Source organism: Nerophis ophidion, linkage group LG11 (genome assembly GCF_033978795.1).
Source record: "Nerophis ophidion isolate RoL-2023_Sa linkage group LG11, RoL_Noph_v1.0, whole genome shotgun sequence".
NCBI lineage: Eukaryota > Metazoa > Chordata > Actinopteri > Syngnathiformes > Syngnathidae > Nerophis > Nerophis ophidion.
The window spans coordinates 65,760,844-65,780,518 of record NC_084621.1 but is presented as its reverse complement, the minus strand read 5'-3'; the positions used below and the strand labels follow the sequence as shown (position 1 = coordinate 65,780,518).

Genomic DNA, 19,675 nt, shown 5'->3' with positions numbered 1-19,675 from the left:
GATGTCGGGCTCGATCCGCCCACCCGCTAACGGAGGTCTACAGTCACACGTCGTCTCGTGATCCTCGGCATCAGAACCCCTGAGCGGGCCGAGAAGCTCCACAGTCACATCCGGCAGGAGGACGCGAGTGAACATCTATGTCTTCCCCAGGTTAGCTCCCCCCTCCATCGGCTCGGCCTGCCCTCCCGCTATCGAGATAATGAGAGGATGGCGGAAGACGGAAGCGGGCAGCTCGGACTGACGGACGCCGGTGAGCATCAGCACCACAGCGCCATGGCTTCCGCCGAGGATCTGTCGCTGGAGGAGATCCTCCGGCTTTACGGCCAGCCCGTCAACGAGGAGCAGGCTTGGGCCGTGTGCTACCAGTGCTGCGCCACGCTGCTCCAGGAGCACCGGGGGAGGCGGAGAGGCTCCGATGCTGCCCCCACGCAAACATACCCGACCAGGATAGCAGGACCCGGCGATGTTCGGATTGCCAAAGACGGATCTGTGAGGCTGCACCACCAGAACTGTGAAGGTAAACACTGCCTTCTAAAAACACTTTTCTCGCAAGGATGTGGAGATACTAGTCGTACTAAGTAGAATAACAATATACATAAGTCCGCCTCCACATGACCGGTGACACACAAAGGAACCCTCAGGTGCAAGTCTTTAGTATGAGGAACATACTCACCATTAATTAGTTGCATATTCACCATTAATTAGTTGCATATTCACCATTAATTAGTTGCATATTCACCATTAATTAGTTGCTTAATAAAGCAACAAAGAGTTATTTGGACACCAGGGGAACATATAAGGGTTAGGGTTATTTATATTTATATATAGGGGCGGCATAGTTGGTTGGTAGAGTGGCCGTGCCAGCAACTTGAGGGTCGCAGGTTCGATTCCCGCTTGTGCCATCCTAGTTACTGCCGTTGTGTCCTTGGGCAAGACACTTTACCCACCTGCTCCCAGTGCCACCCACACTGGTTTAAATGTAACTTAGATATTGGGTGTCACTATGTAAAGCGCTTTGAGTCACTTGAGAAAAGCGCTATATAAATATAATTCACTTATAGTGGGGCAAAAAAGTATTTAGTCTGCCACTGATTGTGCAAGTTTTCCCACTTAAAATGATGACAGAGGTCTGTAATTTTCATCATAGGTACACTTCAACTGTGAGAGACAGAATGTGGAAAAAAATCCAGGAATTCACATTGTAGGAATTTTAAATGATGGTGGAAAATAAGTATTTGGTCAACCATTCAAAGCTCTCACTGATGGAAGGAGGTTTTGGCTCAAAATCTCACCATACATGGCCCCATTCATTCTTTCCTTAACACGGATCAATCGTCCTGTCCCCTTAGCAGAAAAACAGCCCCAAATCATGATGTTTCCACCCCCATGCTTCACAGTAGGTATGGTGTTCTTGGGATGCAACTCAGTATTCTTCTTCCTCCAAAGAGGACAAGTTGAGTTTATACCAAAAAGGATACATGGATGATACAGCAGAAGATTGGGAGAATGTCATGTGGTCAGATGAAACCAAAATAGAACTTTTTGGTATAAACTCAACTGTTCTTTTTAGAATGTAAAATTGTTTGCTATTGTTGTTAATTATAAGCATTTTAATAAGCAAAATATAGTTTATTTTTTATATACTTGGAGACTATTGGCCACTGCTTTTCACATATTCACCATTAATTAGTTGCATATTCACCATTAATTAGTTGCTTAATAAAGCAACAAAGAGTTATTTGGACACCATGGGAACATATAAGGGTTAGGGTTATTTATATTTATATATAGTGGGGCAAAAAAGTATTTAGTCAGCCACCGATTGTGCAAGTTCTCCCACTTAAAATGATGACAGAGGTCTATAATTTTCATCATAGGTACACTTCAACTGTGAGGGACAGAATGTGAAAAAAAAATCCAGGAATTCACATTGTAGGAATTTTAAATGATGGTGGAAAATAAGTATTTGGTCAACCATTCAAAGCTCTCACTGATGGAAGGAGGTTTTGGCTCAAAATCTCACGATACATGGCCCCATTCATTCTTTCCTTAACACGGATCAATCGTCCTGTCCCCTTAGCAGAAAAACAGCCCCAAAGCATGATGTTACCACCCCCATGCTTCACAGTAGGTGTGGTGTTCTTGGGATGCAACTCAGTATTCTTCTTCCTCCAAACAGGACAAGTTGAGTTTATACCAAAAAGGATACATGGATGATACGGCAGAGGATTGGGAGAATGTCATGTGGTCAGATGAAACCAAAATAGAACTTTTTGGTATAAACTCAACTGTTCTTTTTAGAATGTAAAATTGTTGGCTATTGTTGTTAATTATAAGCATTTTAATAAGCAAAATATAGTTTATTTTTTATATACTTGGAGACTATTGGCCACTGCTTTTCACATATTCACCATTAATTAGTTGCATATTCACCATTAATTAGTTGCTTAATAAAGCAACAAAGAGTTATTTGGACACCAGGGGAACATGTAAGGGTTAGGGTTATTTATATTTATATACAGTGGGGCAAAAAAGTATTTAGTCAGCCACCGATTGTGCAAGTTCTCTCACTTAAAATGATGACAGAGGTCTGTAATTTTCATCATAGGTACACTTCAACTGTGAGAGACAGAATGTGAAAAAAAAAAATCCAGGAATTCACATTGTAGGAATTTTAAATTATGGTGGAAAATAAGTATTTGGTCAACCATTCAAAGCTCTCACTGATGGAAGGAGGTTTTGGCTCAAAATCTCACGATACATGGCCCCATTCATTCTTTCCTTAACATGAATCAATCGTCCTGTCCCCTTAGCAGAAAAACAGCCCCAAAGCATGATGTTTCCACCCCCATGCTTCACAGTAGGTGTGGTGTTCTTGGGATGCAACTCAGTATTCTTCTTCCTCCAAAGAGGACGAGTTGAGTTTATACCAAAATGGATACATGGATGATACAGCAGAGGATTGGGAGAATGTCATGTGGTCACATGAAACCAAAATAGAACTTTTTGGTATAAACTCAACTGTTCTTTTTAGAATGTAAAATTTTTGGTTATTGTTGTTAATTATGAGCATAGTAATAATTTTTGATATAATTGGAGACCATTTACTGTTAATATCTGCTTACTTTCTATTTTGACACGTTCTATCTACACTACAGTTCAAATGTAATAATCACTTATTCTTCTGTTGTTGGATACTTTACATTAGTTTTGGATGATTCCACAAATTTAGGTATCAATCAGATACCAAGTAGTTACAGGATCCTACATTGGTCATATTCAAAGTCCTCATGTGTCCAGGGACATATTTCTTTCACTGCAAAGACTGAAATCTAAGTAAGATTAAATATCTCAAATAAGGGTGATATTTGCTTATTTTCTGTCTGATAAGATCATTCTTCTCACTAAGCAGATTTTATGTTAGGTTTTGGTCCTATGGGTAAATGTGGAAGTAGTGTCAAAGCGCTTTGAGTACCTTGAAGGTAGAAAAGCGCTATACAAATACAACCCATTTATTTATTTTATTTAAATGATCTAATTAAGACATTACAGCTTGTTGCTGAGATTTTAGGATCTATATAGAAGTGAAGTGAAGTGAATTATATTTATATAGCGCTTTTCTCTAGTGACTCAAAGCGCTGTACATAGTGAAACCCAATATCTAAGTTACATTTAAACCAGTGCAGGTGGCACTGGGAGCAGGTGGGTAAAGTGTCTTGCCCAAGGACACAACGGCAGTGACTAGGAGGGCGTAAGCGGGAATCGAACCTGCAACCCTCAAGTTGCTGGCACGGCCGCTCTACCAACTGTTGCAAAGCCGTGTCATCAACACTCACAAGTATAAAACTACTTTTTTCAAGTAATAATTTCTTATGTCAAGCATGAAAAAAAAAAATCATGGCTTTGACACAATTGTGTCTCATAATTAAAACAGATGACTGCCAAATGGATTTTGCTGTTTTATTTTCAATAAAACAATAGAAAATGCGTACTCATACAGTAGCATGGTTGTTATTAGTGAGAATATACTTATTTTAAGTTATTTTTGGGTTCATTAAGGTTAGCTAATTTGACCTGTTTTGGAAAGCCAAATTTTGTTGTTCTATTGGCAGATAATTTTGCTTAGTTCAAATAAAATACCCCTAATTTTTGTGTATTTTTTCATTCTTGTTATTGAACACTGACTTTTTGCAGTGTGATTTTATCGACATGACATACAGTAAATTAAAAAAAAAACAACTAAAGATTTTGTGATGCTAAAAATATTGATGTAATCATAGTAGTATCGACTTGATTGAGGGGGTGTGAGAGTCAGTGTTAGCAAAGAACTATTTTGACACATACAGATGAAAAAAAATAAACATTAACTTCAGGGGGGCATGAAAACATTCTGTTCCCTGGGGGTGGGAAACAATGTTTTACTTACCAGCGCTGGATTAGTGCGTTTTGTCAGCGCGCGCGAGTTATTTTGCTGCCGCTATGTACTAATCTTATGCCATCCAAGTAAATAATTACATTATTTGACCTGCACGCCACCCTCTGTCTCTGCATCCTAGTACCAAGTCATCGGTCGACTTGCGCCACCCTGACAACTACGACGTAAAAAAAATTGTGTTGACATTACTGTACCTGCTCCTTTTCTTTTGTCTTTTCCCATTCCTGACTGCCTTAATCTTTCAGACATTGGGATTATGCAATACTAACAAGGTGTTGACACAATAACTGACTTCAAATAAGATTGTAAATAATCCACAAAGTCAGGGAAATTGCAGGAATAGTATGAGCACCGACCAGCGGGGCTATGAATGGACTTAGGCCTCTAGTTCCCTTTATGTCATCCATTCAGATTCAATCTAACGCGCTTATTGACCCCTATGCCAGTGGTTCTCAAACTTTTTTTCACCAAGTACCACTTCAGAAAACATTCAGCTTTTCAAGTACCAACCTAATGACCAACATTAAAGGCCTACTGAAATGAGATGTTCTTATTCAAACGGGGATAGCAGGTCCATTCTATGTGTCATACTTGATCATTTCGCGATATTGCCATATTTTTGCTGAAAGGATTTAGTAGAGAACATCGACGATAAAGTTCGCAACTTTTGGTCGCTAAAAAAAAAGCCTTGCCTTTACCGGATGTAGCAGACGATGACGTCACCGGTGTGAGGGCTCCTCACATCCTCACATTGTTTATAATGTGAGCCTCCAGCAGCAAGAGCTATTCGGACCGAGAAAGCGACGATTTCCCCATTAATTTGAGCGAGGATGAAAGATTTGTGGATGAGGAAAATTAGAGTGAAGGACTAGAAAAAAAAGTTTTAAAAAAAGTTAGGGACCGATTCAGATGTTTTTAGACACATTTACTAAGATAATTCTGGGAAATCCCTTATCTTTCTATTGTGTTGCTAGTGTTTTAGTGAGTTAAATAGTACCTGATAGTCGGAGGGGTGTGTCCACGGGTGTGTTGACGCCAGTCTCTGAGGGGAAGTCACGAAGCTGCAGCAGGACAGAAGCTCCACTGATCTCCGGTAAGAGGCGACTTTTTACCACAATTTTCTCACCGAAAACTGCCGGTTGACATGTAGTCGGGAACCATGTTCGCTTGACCGCTCTGATCCATAGTAAAGCTTCACCTCCGGGAATTTTAAACAAGGAATCACCGTGTGTTTGTGTGGCTAAAGGCTAAAGCTTTCCACCTCCATCTTTCTACTTTGACTTCTCCAATATTAATTGAACAAATTGCAAAATATTCAGCAACACAGATGTCCAGAATACTGTGTAATTGCGCGATAAAAAGAGACTAATTTTAGCCGCTAGTGATGCTGGGCTAATATGTCCCTTCCAACTAATAACGTCACAAACATGCGTCATCATTCCGTGATGTTTTCAACAAGAAACTCCGCGGGAAATTTAAAATTGTAATTTAGTAAACTAAAAAGGCCGTATTGGCATGTGTTGCAATGTTAATATTTCATCATTGATATATAAACTATCAGACTGCGTGGTCGCTAGTAGTGGGTTTCAGTAGGCCTTTAATGTGCAGTAGCAGAGTAAGCCTATGTATTCATTAAAAACAAGGCATAGGTTTTACTAAACATGTTCATTTGATATATTTGGCCACTATAACATTACACACAGTTTGAACAGTAACACTGTTTAAATATAGGAAAATAAAACACTGTATCAATCAATCAATCAATGTTTATTTATATAGCCCCAAATCACAAATGTCTCAAAGGACTGCACAAATCATTACGACTACAACATCCTCGGAAGAACCCACAAAAGGGCAAGGAAAACTCACACCCAGTGGGCAGGGAGAATTCACATCCAGTGGGACGCCAGTGACAATGCTGACTATGAGAAACCTTGGAGAGGACCTCAGATGTGGGCAACCCCCCCCCCCTCTAGGGGACCGAAAGCAATGGATGTCGAGCGGGTCTAACATGATACTGTGAAAGTTCAATCCATAGTGGCTCCAACACAGCCGCGAGAGTTCAGTTCAAGCGGATCCAAGACAGCAGCGAGAGTCCCGTCCACAGGAGACCATCTCAAGCGGAGGCGGATCAGCAGCGTAGAGATGTCCCCAACCGATACACAGGCGAGCGGTCCATCCTGGGTCTCGACTCTGGACAGCCAGTACTTCATCCATGGTCATCGGACCGGACCCCCTCCACAAGGGAGGGGGGGACATAGGAGAAAGAAAAGAAGCAGCAGATCAACTGGTCTAAAAAGGAGGTCTATTTAAAGGCTAGAGTATACAGATGAGTTTTAAGGTGAGACTTAAATGTTTCTACTGAGGTAGCATCTCGAACTGTTACCGGGAGGGCATTCCAGAGTACTGGAGCCCGAACGGAAAACGCTCTATAGCCCGCAGACTTTTTTTGGGCTCTAGGAATCACTAATAAGCCGGAGTCTTTTGAACGCAGATTTCTTGCCGGGACATATGGTACAATACAATCGGCAAGATAGGCTGGAGCTAGATCGTGTAGTATTTTATACGTAAGTAGTAAAACCTTAAAGTCACATCTTAAGTGCACAGGAAGCCAGTGCAGGTGAGCCAGTACAGGCGTAATGTGATCAAACTTTCTTGTTCTTGTCAAAAGTCTAGCAGCCGCATTTTGTACCAACTGTAATCTTTTAATGCTAGACATGGGGAGACCCGAAAATAATACGTTACAGTAGTCGAGGCGAGACGTAACAAACGCATGGATAATGATCTCGGCGTCTTTAGTGGACAAAATGGAGCGAATTTTAGCGATATTACGGAGATGAAAAGGCCGTTTTAGTAACGCTTTTAATGTGTGACTCAAAGGAGAGAGTTGGGTCGAAGATAATACCCAGATTTTTTACCGAGTCACCTTGTTTTATTATTTGGTTGTCAAATGTTAAAGTTGTATTATTAAATAGAGGTTGGTGTCTAGCAGGACCGATAATCAGCATTTCCGTTTTTTTGGCGTTAAGTTGCAAAAAGTTAGCGGACATCCATTGTTTAATTTCATTAAGACACGCCTCCAGCTGACTACAGTCCGGCGTGTTGGTCAGCTTTAGGGGCATGTAGAGTTGGGTGTCATCAGCATAACAGTGAAAGCTAACACCGTATTTGCGTATGATGTCACCCAGCGGCAGCATGTAGATGCTGAAGAGTGCAGGGCCAAGGACCGAACCCTGGGGAACTCCACACGTTACCTTAACATAGTCCAAGGTCACACTGTTATGGGAGACGCACTGCATCCTATCAGTAAGATAAGAGTTAAACCAAGACAGGGCTGAGTCTGACATACCAATTCATGTTTTGATACGTTCTAATAAAATATTATGATCGACGGTACTTTAATGAAGTAAGTCGTACCACAGTTTGGGAATCCCTGCCCTATGCCATTGGTACAGTGCAATAAAACAGCCAGCGACTTATTATTAAATGATGTTGCTGTGGGTTTATGTGATATTTAAAAAAAAAAACAAGTTTAAACAACATTTTAGATGGCGCCCCCTAACATTTGTCCATACTGGCAATACCCAGAGCCTCTAGAGACATGTACTTACTGTATCGTCGACATATTCCAGATGATGTCCAACTGCAAGTCTGTCATGCTTATGCTTTATTGGTTAGTGGTAATAGCTCACAAGCTAAGTGCTAAGAGCTGCCTGACTAATTGCCTATCTATCTATCTATCTATCTATCTATCTATCTATCTATCTATCTATCCGTCTGTCATGGATGCCCAAGGGAAGTATAAAGAGTAAGCGCCCCTACACACACATACTGTAGATGTGATGATGCAGCTCATATACTCTACCAAATTTAAGCCTTTGCAAAAATAATAGTGCTCATTTCGACTGACCTTACCAGAATGTATTCCTTTAAGAATGTTTGTCATTGTGAATGTCGTTGGCAGCTGTTCGAACTGCACTGCATCATATTCAGAGCTGTTTGTAATACAGTATTTTGCTTGCGTCATCATATTAGTGACATGAGCAAGGAAAATCCAAATAATGCACACAATAGTACACAGTTTTGTTGAATGAACCTTTAACTGATTGTCCAAACATACAACCCTTGGATTTGATCTATGTTTGTAGTTTTAAGTCCGTTTATAACAGTGGTGTGTTGTCAGGGCCAGGAAGGCCTTCTCTGCTGGCCTAACATGATCATAATTAAAGATACAATTATCATTTAATTTGCTTTCCCTAAATATCTAAAAGTATTCATATTCTCTTTATGCTCCTTCCAGTGCTGCTGTTTTTAGTTTTAGTTTGTATCCAATCAGAATTCAGCCAGCTTATGTTGCCATGCTGTACCAAATCTGCCAGAGGCCTTCCGCATCTCTCCCGTCCAAAGGCAAAACCTAGTAACTCACTTCTAGCTGATTTTGAGAAAACAACGGAAAACCAATCTATCTTGATGCTGTCTTACAAAGATCTACAAAGTCATCAAACGTATAGATGTTTTCTTGAGCTTTCATTGTCTTGCCGATCGAGCCATGGATTGAATCTGCTCTCATGAACGTGTGCCCTTTCTCCAGATATTTTATCATAATCTCGGGTGGGCCCCATTCTGCGTTTGCACATTGGGCAAGAGCCGTGTACAGCGTCCAGTTTTTATTTTGACCTCCACAGTTATCTGCCCAAAAGAGTATGCAAGGGGAAGAATCAAGAACAATACATTTAATGAAGGTGCTTGCAACGTCCTGGGCCAATCTTCCAAATATCCCCTCGTGCCATAATATCACATAATCAGGTTGACCGTCGGCCCCCATTCGTGCAAATGTCTCATTAAAGACAATAAGGCGACTGACAAAGAAGCTTCGATTGGTCCCTTGAGATACTAGGTTTTTCTGTTGTATCTACGCGGTTATGTGGTAGTTGCTAGGTCCTGCCATGCGCGTTACAGCTTACTTACGGAACAAATTACAATATCGCATACACTAATGTAAAGCATATCACCTAGGAACTCCAAAATTATTATCAGCTCAGTTTTGACCAACATTGAGTTACTGGGTTTTGCCTTTGGACAAGAGATCTGCGGGTGTCCGTGCACTGTAAGCGATCGGGGACATACAGTTGATAGACAGTTGCGCTAGCCAATCAGATCACAACTTGTTGTCAGTAAGGCCTTCTAGCTGGCCTCATGTTGAACGTGACATTTACGCATCCTGTGATGAGATATTCATCAGGACCGTTAGCGGATGAATTTCAGAACACATAGAGTTGAGAGACAGTTGCGCTAGCCAATCAGATCACAAGTTTCAATTTAGCAGGAAGCGGGAAGTGTTGTGCCGTAGCTGTCAGGCTTGCCTCTGACAGTTTGACTATGTTTTAGTTTTTTTCCTCTGCATTTGTCTTTGTTTCCTCTGTGTGTGTGTAGTGTTTCCTGTCAGCGCTCTTATTTTGTTGGTTTCCTGTCTTTCTCCCCGAGTGCTGTGTTCCCCCCAAGCTGCGGCTGATTGGCACCTGGCCACACCTGGTGTCAATCAGTCCTTCCTATTTAGACCTATCTTCCCATCCAGTCACGGCTGGATTATTGTATTGCATGTCGCTCTTGTCGTCGCTACTTGTCATTGCTACCTGTCGTGTCGTAACTTGTCGTGTCAACGCAGCGTTGCGGTAAGCTATGTTTGATAGCGGTTTTTAGCTTACTGTCTTTTGTTCCCTGCTTCCAGTTTGTTTTCTTATTACAAGTACGACTTCTGTTTTCTTGTTAGATACCTGCCAGCTTCCACGCTAGGCCTTTTTGTTTGTTGTCCGCCCACGTGCGCGCTTTTTGTTTATACCCTTTGTTTGTTTTTTGTCTTAGTGTTTTAAATTAAATCATGTTTTCCTGTTCAATGCCTGCCTCCGTCTCTGCATCTTGGGGTTCGTCATCAACTAACTGTGACAGTAGCCAGACCGGGATAGCAGAGAAGGAGAACAAAACGTACCTCTGGATTGGCAGACCGGGGTGGTGGTCCCTCTCTTTAAGAAGGGGGACCGGAGGGTGTGTTCCAACTATCGTGGGGTCACACTCCTCAGCCTTCATGGTAAGGTTTATTCAGGTGTACTGGAGAGGAGGCTACGCCGGATAGTTGAACCTCAGATCCAGGAGGAACAGTGTGGTTTTCGTCCTGGTCGTGGAACTGTGGACCAGCTCTATACTCTCGGCAGGGTTCTTGAGGGTGCATGGGAGTTTGCCCAACCAGTCTACTTTGTGGACTTGGAGAAGGCAATCGACCGTGTCCCTCGGGAAGTCCTGTGGGGAGTGCTCAGAGAGTATGGGGTACCGGACTGTCTTATTGTGGCGGTCCGCTCCCTGTATGATCAGTGTCAGAGCTTGGTCCGCATTGCTGGCAGTAAGTCGGACACATTTCCAGTGAGGGTTGGACTCCGCCAAGGCTGTCCTTTGTCACCGATTCTGTTCATAACTTTTATGGACAGAATTTCTAGGCGCACCCAAGGCGTTGAGGGGTTCCGGTTTGATGGCCGCGGGATTAGGTCTCTGCTTTTTGCAGATGATGTGGTCCTGATGGCTTCATCTGACCGGGATCTTCAGCTCTCACTGGATCGGTTCGCAGCCGAGTGTGAAGCGACCGGAATGAGAATCAGCACCTCCAAGTCCGAGTCCATGGTTCTCGCCCGGAAAAGGGTGGAGTGCCATCTCCGGGTTGGGGAGGAGACCCTGCCCCAAGTGGAGGAGTTCAAGTACCTAGGAGTCTTGTTCACGAATGGGGGAAGAGTGGATCGTGAGATCGACAGGCGGATCGGTGCGGCGTCTTCAGTAATGCGGACGTTGTATCGATCCGTTGTGGTGAAGAAGGAGCTGAGCCGGAAGGCAAAGCTTTCAATTTACCGGTCGATCTACGTTCCCATCCTCACCTATGGTCATGAGCTTTGGGTCATGACCGAAAGGATAAGATCACGGGTACAAGCGGCCCAAATGAGTTTCCAGGTCTCTCCCTTAGAGATAGGGTGAGAAGCTCTGCCATCCGGGAGGAACTCAAAGTAAAGCCGCTGCTCCTTCACATCGAGAGGAGCCAGATGAGGTGGTTCGGGCATCTGGTCAGGATGCCACCCGAACGCCTCCCTAGGGAGGTGTTTAGGGCACGTCCAACCGGTAGGAGGCCACAGGGAAGACCCAGGACACGTTGGGAAGACTATGTCTCCCGGCTGGCCTGGGAACGCCTCGGGATCCCCCGGGAAGAGCTAGACGAAGTGGCTGGGGAGAGGGAAGTCTGGGCTTCCCTGCTTAGGCTGCTGCCCCCGCGACCCGACCTCGGATAAGCGGAAGATGATGGATGGATGGAGAACAAAACGTTAGGTGGCAAATATACTGTATATTTACAAGTCCATTTTCAAGAAAGATATTTAAAGAGAAACTACATCAAGTGAGATAATGTTGGCCAACCCCGGAAGTTAGCTCAGCTATTCTGGCGATTAAATGGGGAGCGGCGTCGAATAGGTCCACCTAATTGTGGGTTCAAATATTTTATTATTTCACTTTTAAAATGTTTGTTGCAATTTTAATCATGACGGTACCACATAAGGTATGTTTTCATTGCTGATGCGTTTTAATTGATTTTTAAATGTGCCAGAAAATAACCCGTTTCCTAAACTGGTGATGTGATCCAATGTCTAGTAAATGTATTTCCGTATAGTATTTCTCCAGCAATGGTCATGAGGTGACATCAATTATGGCATTTTGAGAGGTAATCTTTGAGGTCGGACATCACTGAAGGCCTAGGTGCGAAACGCACGGCCCGCCACTGGTTTATACATGTCTATACTCGATTATGGGACAGGAAGTAAAGTGAGAAAAAAAAGCATCCTGGCTTAATTTAAGATCATCTTATTATACAAGCACATAACACAGGCAGGATAACTGTAGACTATATAGACCAATAGCATTCAGGGTTCCCTCGAAACTACCAAGATACCTGTGGCGTTAGGGGTGTAGTCATGGGCGTGGTCACCATGGTGTCATATCATTTGCATAATTTGATATTAGGATGGTTTTCTTTAAAAAGGTCAAATGTACACATACGTTGAAAAACAAATCTCTTATTATTCAAAAGTAATAACATATATATTTTTTAATTGTTTTGCCATATTTTCAATGGTGGCTGCTTTTAGTACAATGTACTTTGCAAGTGTTCAAAGACTTTTAGTGCATTTTTAAAAAAATAAAAAAACACTAGCAACAAATTTATCATCTTTTTCTGGTGTTATTATAGAAGGTACTCGTGTTTAGAGACTCTTCCATTCTTTCCTTCTATGTCCCTAACGAAAGAAGCAAGCATGGCGTCACACTTGCTTCGTGCCGTTGCTCCCGTTGGACTTTATCTTCTTAAAATCTGTCACTGTCCTCTTAAAAATTACACATTTTGTGGACTTCTGTCTGTACATATCCGCAAAACACTACAATTACTGCACATCCACGTTGCAGACATGCTGACAACACTCCAGGCAATGGAGTGCGTTTTGTTTATGTCCGGTTTCGGTAATAAAAGTCTTTTTTTTCAGTGGTCAAATTTTCCGTACATCACTTGTCAACAGTATTCAAATAATAGGCAATATATGTCCATTCATACTATAACGACCAGCTGGTGTTAATGTTTGATGTTCGTGTGGCCTGGATTTTATGTCAGTTTTTCCAATGCCGGCAAACACACCGTTCGTGATTGACCGAGAATGAGGAAGCACAGACTCACAGAGACGAAAGTTTTTGTACGGCATGTAAAACCTGTGGGAATTGTGCCGTTTGTTATCATAAGATTGGTAATAAAAGTTAAAAATAGCGTCAGACTTTGTGTGATTTTTTTGTGTGGGAGCTACAATATATTCTATATTACTTTACTTTGTTTTCAAGTTAAAAAAACTACTTAATTTTCAAGGTTTGGCGGTAATGAAAATGCTGTGGTGGTGCGTCACATTCAATTACATTAAGGGGGAACCCTGGCATTTATTACAGGTGGGAATCTTTGGGGACCCCACGATTCGAGTCTAGATTTTAGTGTGACTATTCCATCCATTCAGTAAGGCTTCACGGTGGCAGAGGGGTTAGTGCGTCTGCCTCAGAATACGAAGGTCCTGCAGTCTTGGGTTCAAATCCAGGCTCGGGATCTTCCTGTGTGGAGTTTGCATGTTCTCCCCATGAATGCGTGGGTTCCCTCCGGGTACTCCGGCTTCCTCCCATCTTCCAAAGACATGCACCTGTGGATAGGTTGATTGGCAACACTAAATTGGCCCTAGTGTGTGAATGTGAGTGTGAATGTTGTCTGTCTATCTGTGTTGGCCCTGCGATGAGGTGGCGACTTGTCCAGGGTGTACTCCGCCTTCCGCCCGATCTTAGCTGGGATAGGCGCCAGCGCCCCCGCGTCCCCAAAAAAGGGAATAAGCCGTAGGAAATGGATGGATAGATTTTTAATATATATTATTTGGCATATAAATCATAATAAAACCTTTTCTCTAGGTTGCTGACTTAGGCGGTGTTGGCCTAAAAAACGTCTTCGTAAAAATATACTTTTAAAAATATTATTTACAAAAACCACAGAATGTTAATTCATCTAAATAAAAGAAGAGAGCAATCCCAACTCCAATCTAATCCAAGCTTCATAATACTTAGGACAGAAATGTACCTAGCCATTGAGAACACATACAAATACAATACTTATTAAATATAATACAAGCAACATGGGAGTTTGCCCAACCAGTCTACTTTGTGGACTTGGAGAAGGCAATCGACCGTGTCCCTCGGGAAGTCCTGTGGGGAGTGCTCAGAGAGTATGGGGTATCGGAATGTCTTATTGTGGCAGTCCGCTCCCTGTATGATCAGTGCCAGAGCTTGGTCCGCATTGCTGGCAGTAAGTCGGACACGTTTCCAGTGAGGGTTGGACTCCGCCAAGGCTGTCCTTTGTCACCCATTCTGTTCATAACTTTTATGGACAGAATTTCTAGGCGCAGTCAAGGCGTTGAAAGGTTCCGGTTTGGTGACCGCGGGATTAGGTCTCTGCTTTTTGCAGATGATGTGGTCCTGATGGCTTCATCTGACCGGGATCTTCAGCTCTCACTGGATCGGTTCGCAGCCGAGTGTGAAGCGACCGGAATGAGAATCAGCACCTCCAAGTCCGAGTCCATGGTTCTCGCCCGGAAAAGGGTGGAGTGCCATCTCCGGGTTGGGGAGGAGACCCTGCCCCAAGTGGAGGAGTTCAAGTACCTAGGAGTCTTGTTCACGAGTGGGGGAAGAGTGGATCGTGAGATCGACAGGCGGATCGGTGCGGCGTCTTCAGTAATGCGGACGTTGTATCGATCCGTTGTGGTGAAGAAGGAGCTGAGCCGGAAGGCAAAGCTCTCAATTTACCGGTCGATCTACGTTCCCATCCTCACCTATGGTCATGAGCTTTGGGTCATGACCGAAAGGATAAGATCACGGGTACAAGCGGCCGAAATGAGTTTCCTCCGCCGTGTGGCGGGGCTCTCCCTTAGAGATAGGGTGAGAAGCTCTGCCATCCGGGAGGAGCTCAACGTAAAGCCGCTGCTCCTTCACATCGAGAGGAGCCAGATGAGGTGGTTCGGGCATCTGGTCAGGATACCACCCGAACGCCTCCCTAGGGATGTGTTTAGGGCACGTCCAGCTGGTAGGAGGCCACGGGGAAGACCCAGGACACGTTGGGAAGACTATGTCTCCCGGCTGGCCTGGGAACGCCTCGGGATCCCCCGGGAAGAGCTAGACGAAGTGGCTGGAGATAGGGAAGTCTGGGCTTCCCTGCTTAGGCTGCTGCCCCCGCGACCCGACCTCGGATAAGCGGAAGATGATGGATGGATGGATGGACAAGCAACATTATCAATGACATCAATCATAATAAATTGATTGTTAAAAAAATTAATATTTAAAAACTTTTTTAAACGATTCTTGAAAATGATAAAAACATCGAGACTCTGTATGGATAAATAATCGCGATTCAGATGCGAATCAATTTTTTGAGCACTACCAATGTTAAGATTTTTGACATAGTGTTGGCTTAATATAATCAAGACATGAATGCTATCTTTGGTTGTTTCTAATGCCACATTTTATTTTCTTATGTTTGATTGAAACATCTCAAAACTCTTTGGTACATTATATTTAACAGTGGCCATAAAACATGACGCGGCAGCCCCGGTGAAACTACTAGAACAGCTTAAGACAGGGGTCGGGAACCTTTTTTGGCTGAGAGAGCCATGAACGCCAGATATTTCAAAATATATTTCCATGAGAGCCATATCATATTTTTTAACACTGAATACAACTAAATGCCTGCATTTTTAAGTAAGACCAACATTTTTAGAGTATAATAAGTCTCCCTTTCTTTTTAATAACATTGTTATTCTGAAGCTAACCAATAATAAATAAAATGTCATGTCGGTTGATCATGTTTTTGTTTGGCCATGTGCTGTTTGTCCTTTGGACTCTTTACCTTCCTTTTTTTTCCCACTCTCTTGTCTGGTTTCCTTGGTTACTCATTTTGTCCACTTGTCTCTGGTGGACAAAATGCCCGCTCACCTGCTTCCCGAGCACTAATCAGAGGCAGTATTTAAGCTCGTCTTTGCCAGTCAGTCGCCCTGTGCTGACTTGTTTCATGCCTTGCCATAGTTTCGTGCTTCATGCCATGCCAAGTAAGTTTTGTTTGATTTATGTTCATAGTCTGTTTATGCGTTGGCTTTGTTCCTTAGCCCATCTTGTGCCTCCACTGTGAGCGATTTTTGTTTGTATCTTTTTTAAGTTTAAATTAAATTATGTTTTTACCTAAATGCTATGTCCCGAGCAGTCCGTCTGCCTTCCTGGGCGAACGACCCTGCAGCAAGCTGCGACCCCCCCCCATCGTGACATACAATACTTCTTACCATTAATGCGACTTCTTGAACAGGTGCGGTAGAAAACGGATGGATGATTTGAATGCATGAGAATGTTTTATATTTTGTACGTTATTTTTAGCTCTGTGATTAGCAGCGAAATTATTCATAATTATCACGTTAAGCAATGTCAGCTAAGATTTATCTGAGAGCCAGATGCAGTCATCAAAAGAGCCACATCTGGCTCTAGAGCCATAGGTTCCCTACCCCTTGGTTAAGAGATAATACAAAAAAAAAAAAAAAAACACTTATTTTGCTTTAGAGATCTAGACCAGTGTTTCTAAACCACGGGTCCATGACAAATAACCGTATTTCCCTTAGATGTTTTTTTATTTTGATGATGTGCCATGAAATTGTTCCAATGTCAAATATGTGCCTTGGCTTAAGGAAGATTAAGAAACACTGTGATTGTGATCCAGACCATTGAATCAATCAATGGTAGATTCTCAAGGCTTAGACGTCATCCACAAGGCTAAAATCCTGCACATATTTGTCTATGCTTTACTCAACGTAAATCTCCTGCTTAAAACGTGACAACCCTTCTTTTTTGTTCCCCTGCAGGTAAATACAACGTGTGCACACAAACGGAGGTGAGTAACTCAGCTGTTTTAATTGCATAGTAATTAGCCTTACATAGGGAATCTGGGTTTCTGTCATCTGTGCTGGCTGGCCTTTTACGTAAGGTCATTAAATGCAATTAAACTATTTTTTTAAGGAAAGAAAAATGGTTTTGTAGATCATTTGAAAAAGTTAAATTCTTCTAATTGAAGAGAAACATGTTAATATTTTAGTTTGTGTGTATTTTCTTATGTTACAGTAGGAAGGGGATTCGTATGCCCCCATTCGTCGCAGTTTTCCTGATACTTAGACTTAGACTTAGACAAACTTTAAAGATCCACAAGGGAAATTGATCCACACAGTCGCTCAGGTACAATGATGGAAAGTGTAAGGTTGGAAAGGACAATACAGGTATAAATATACTAAATATAGCGATGTAAAATATAAAATGTGTACGTAATATTTACATAATATATGTACAATATAGGCTTCACGGTGGCAGAGGGGTTAGTGCGTCTGCCTCACAATACGAAGTTCCTGCAGTCCTGGGTTCAAATCCAGGCTCGGGATCTTTCTGTGTGGAGTTTGCATGTTCTCCCCGTGAATGCGTGGGTTCCCTCCGGGTACTCCTGCTTCCTCCCACTTCCAAAGACATGCACCTGGGGATAGGTTGATTGGCAACACTAAATTGGCCCTAGTGTGTGAATGTTGTCTGTCTATCTGTGTTGGCCCTGCGATGAGGTGGCGACTTGTCCAGGGTGTACCCTGCCTTCCGCCCGATTGTAGCTGAGATAGGCGCCAGCGCCCCCCGCGACCCCAAAAGGGAATAAGCGGTAGAAAATGGATGGATGGATGGATGGATGTACAATATATTATATATACAGATATATAATATTATATTATGTCTATATCATATATACAATATATAACAAAGACCATGTAGCTTATTACGGTATATGAAACATGACAAATTTTTGCGTGCACTATTCACCTTAGTCACCAGATAGCAGTAGTGTTGAAAATCTTTAAAATGTGTTCTGTGGCAATTCCAACTTTGACCACAGCGTCGGTTGCTATGTATAGTGGCGCTTTCTATCATTTTCAGCAGAATGCATTGCAAAATCCAATCCAAGATCCACCCAGGAATGGGGCCATATGAATCACTACTGTAGTTAGGTTATTTTCTGATTCGCTAAGAATGACGTAAGATTACATAAAATATGTATTAGGCAGATTTAAATTCTGCTCAACATGTGCTATTCCATTACAAAGTTTTATTCAAATCTGTATTTAATATTTTTTGTCTGCGGTCTTTAGTTAGCCTGACTTATGTCTACATAGAAGGTTGTCAACATCGCCATAGTCGAAACTGACATCAGCCATTGCTTTCGCCACAAACATAGAGTGACTAGGCTAATAAAAATGTTTTTTAATCTAGGACAGTTTGATGTTCTTGACTTGTCCAGGGTGTACCCCGCCTTCCGCCCGATTGTAGCTGAGATAGGCGCCAGCGCCCCCCGCAACCCCAAAAGGGAATAAGCGGTAGGAAATGGATGGATGGATAGAGTTTGACGTTCTTTTATTTGTGCAGATTTTTATTCTGTTTTCCTATTTTATACATATTTCATATTTTGGACAAATATGATTCGATAGTTTAGTTGTATGTCTCTGGTAAATGTAACTTCAGTTGATGAACAGTCTAAGAAAAATAAAACAACATTTTGTTAATTGCTGGGGAAGAATTCCGGTTTATATAGCCATGCTTTTATTTTGAAGCTTATTTTGTACTGAATGGGAAGCGTGTAGACCAGGGGTCACCAACGCGGTTCCCACGGGCACCAAGTAGCCCGTAAGGACCAGATGAGTAGCCCGCTGGCCTGTTCTAAAAATAGCTCAAATAGCAGCACTTACCAGTGAGCTGCCTCTATTTTTTAATTTTTTTTTTATTTACTAGCAAGCTGGTCTCGCTTTGCTCGACATTTTTAATTCTAAGAGAGACAAAACTCAAATAGAATTTAAAAATCCCCAAAAATATTTTAAAGACTTAGTCTTCACTTGTTTAAATAAATTCGTTAATTTTTTTACTTTGCTTCTTATAACTTTCAGAAAGACAATTTTAAAGAAAAAAATACAACCTTAAAAATGATTTTTTGGATTTTTAAACACATATATATTTTCTTATCTTTTAAATTCCTTCTTCTTCTTTCCTTACAATTTAAATCAATTTTAAAGTATTTTTTTTTTATTGTAAAGAATAATAAATACATTTTAAATTCTTCATTTTAGCTTCTGTTTTTTTGACGAAGAATATTTGTGAAATATTTCTTCAAACTTATCATGATTAAAATTCAAAAAAATTATTCTGGCAAATCTAGAAAATCTTTAGAATCAAATTTAAATCCTATTTTAAAGTCTTTTGAATTTCTTAAAAAAAATTTGTTCTGGAAAATCTAGAAGAAATAATGATTTGTCTTTGTTAGAAATATAGCTTGGTCCAATTTGTTATATATTCTAACAAAGTGCAGATTGGATTTTAACCTATTTAAAACATGTCATCAAAATTCTAAAATTAATCTTAATCAGGAAAAATTACTAATGATGTTCCATAAAAAAATTTTTTTTTAATTTTTTCAAAAACATGCGAATTAGCTAGTTTGTCTCTTCTGTTTTTCGGTTGAATTTTGAATTTTAAAGAGTCGAAATTGAAACACAAACTATGTTTCAAAATGTAATTTTCCTTTTTTTTTCGTGT

General features: G+C 41.7%; 1 protein-coding gene across 3 annotated transcripts in view; it reads left to right on the top strand.

Annotated features, from left to right (window-relative positions):
- spire1b (spire-type actin nucleation factor 1b) overlaps positions 1 to 19,675 on the top strand; it is a 106,361-nt gene continuing 86,686 nt past the window's right edge. For all 3 annotated transcript variants that reach the window (XM_061916508.1, XM_061916506.1, XM_061916507.1), the window contains exons 1-2: positions 1 to 517; positions 16,927 to 16,955. In XM_061916508.1, the coding sequence (XP_061772492.1) occupies positions 208 to 517; positions 16,927 to 16,955 (339 nt within the window). In that variant the 5' untranslated portion in view covers positions 1 to 207. The remainder of the gene's footprint in view (positions 518 to 16,926; positions 16,956 to 19,675) is intronic.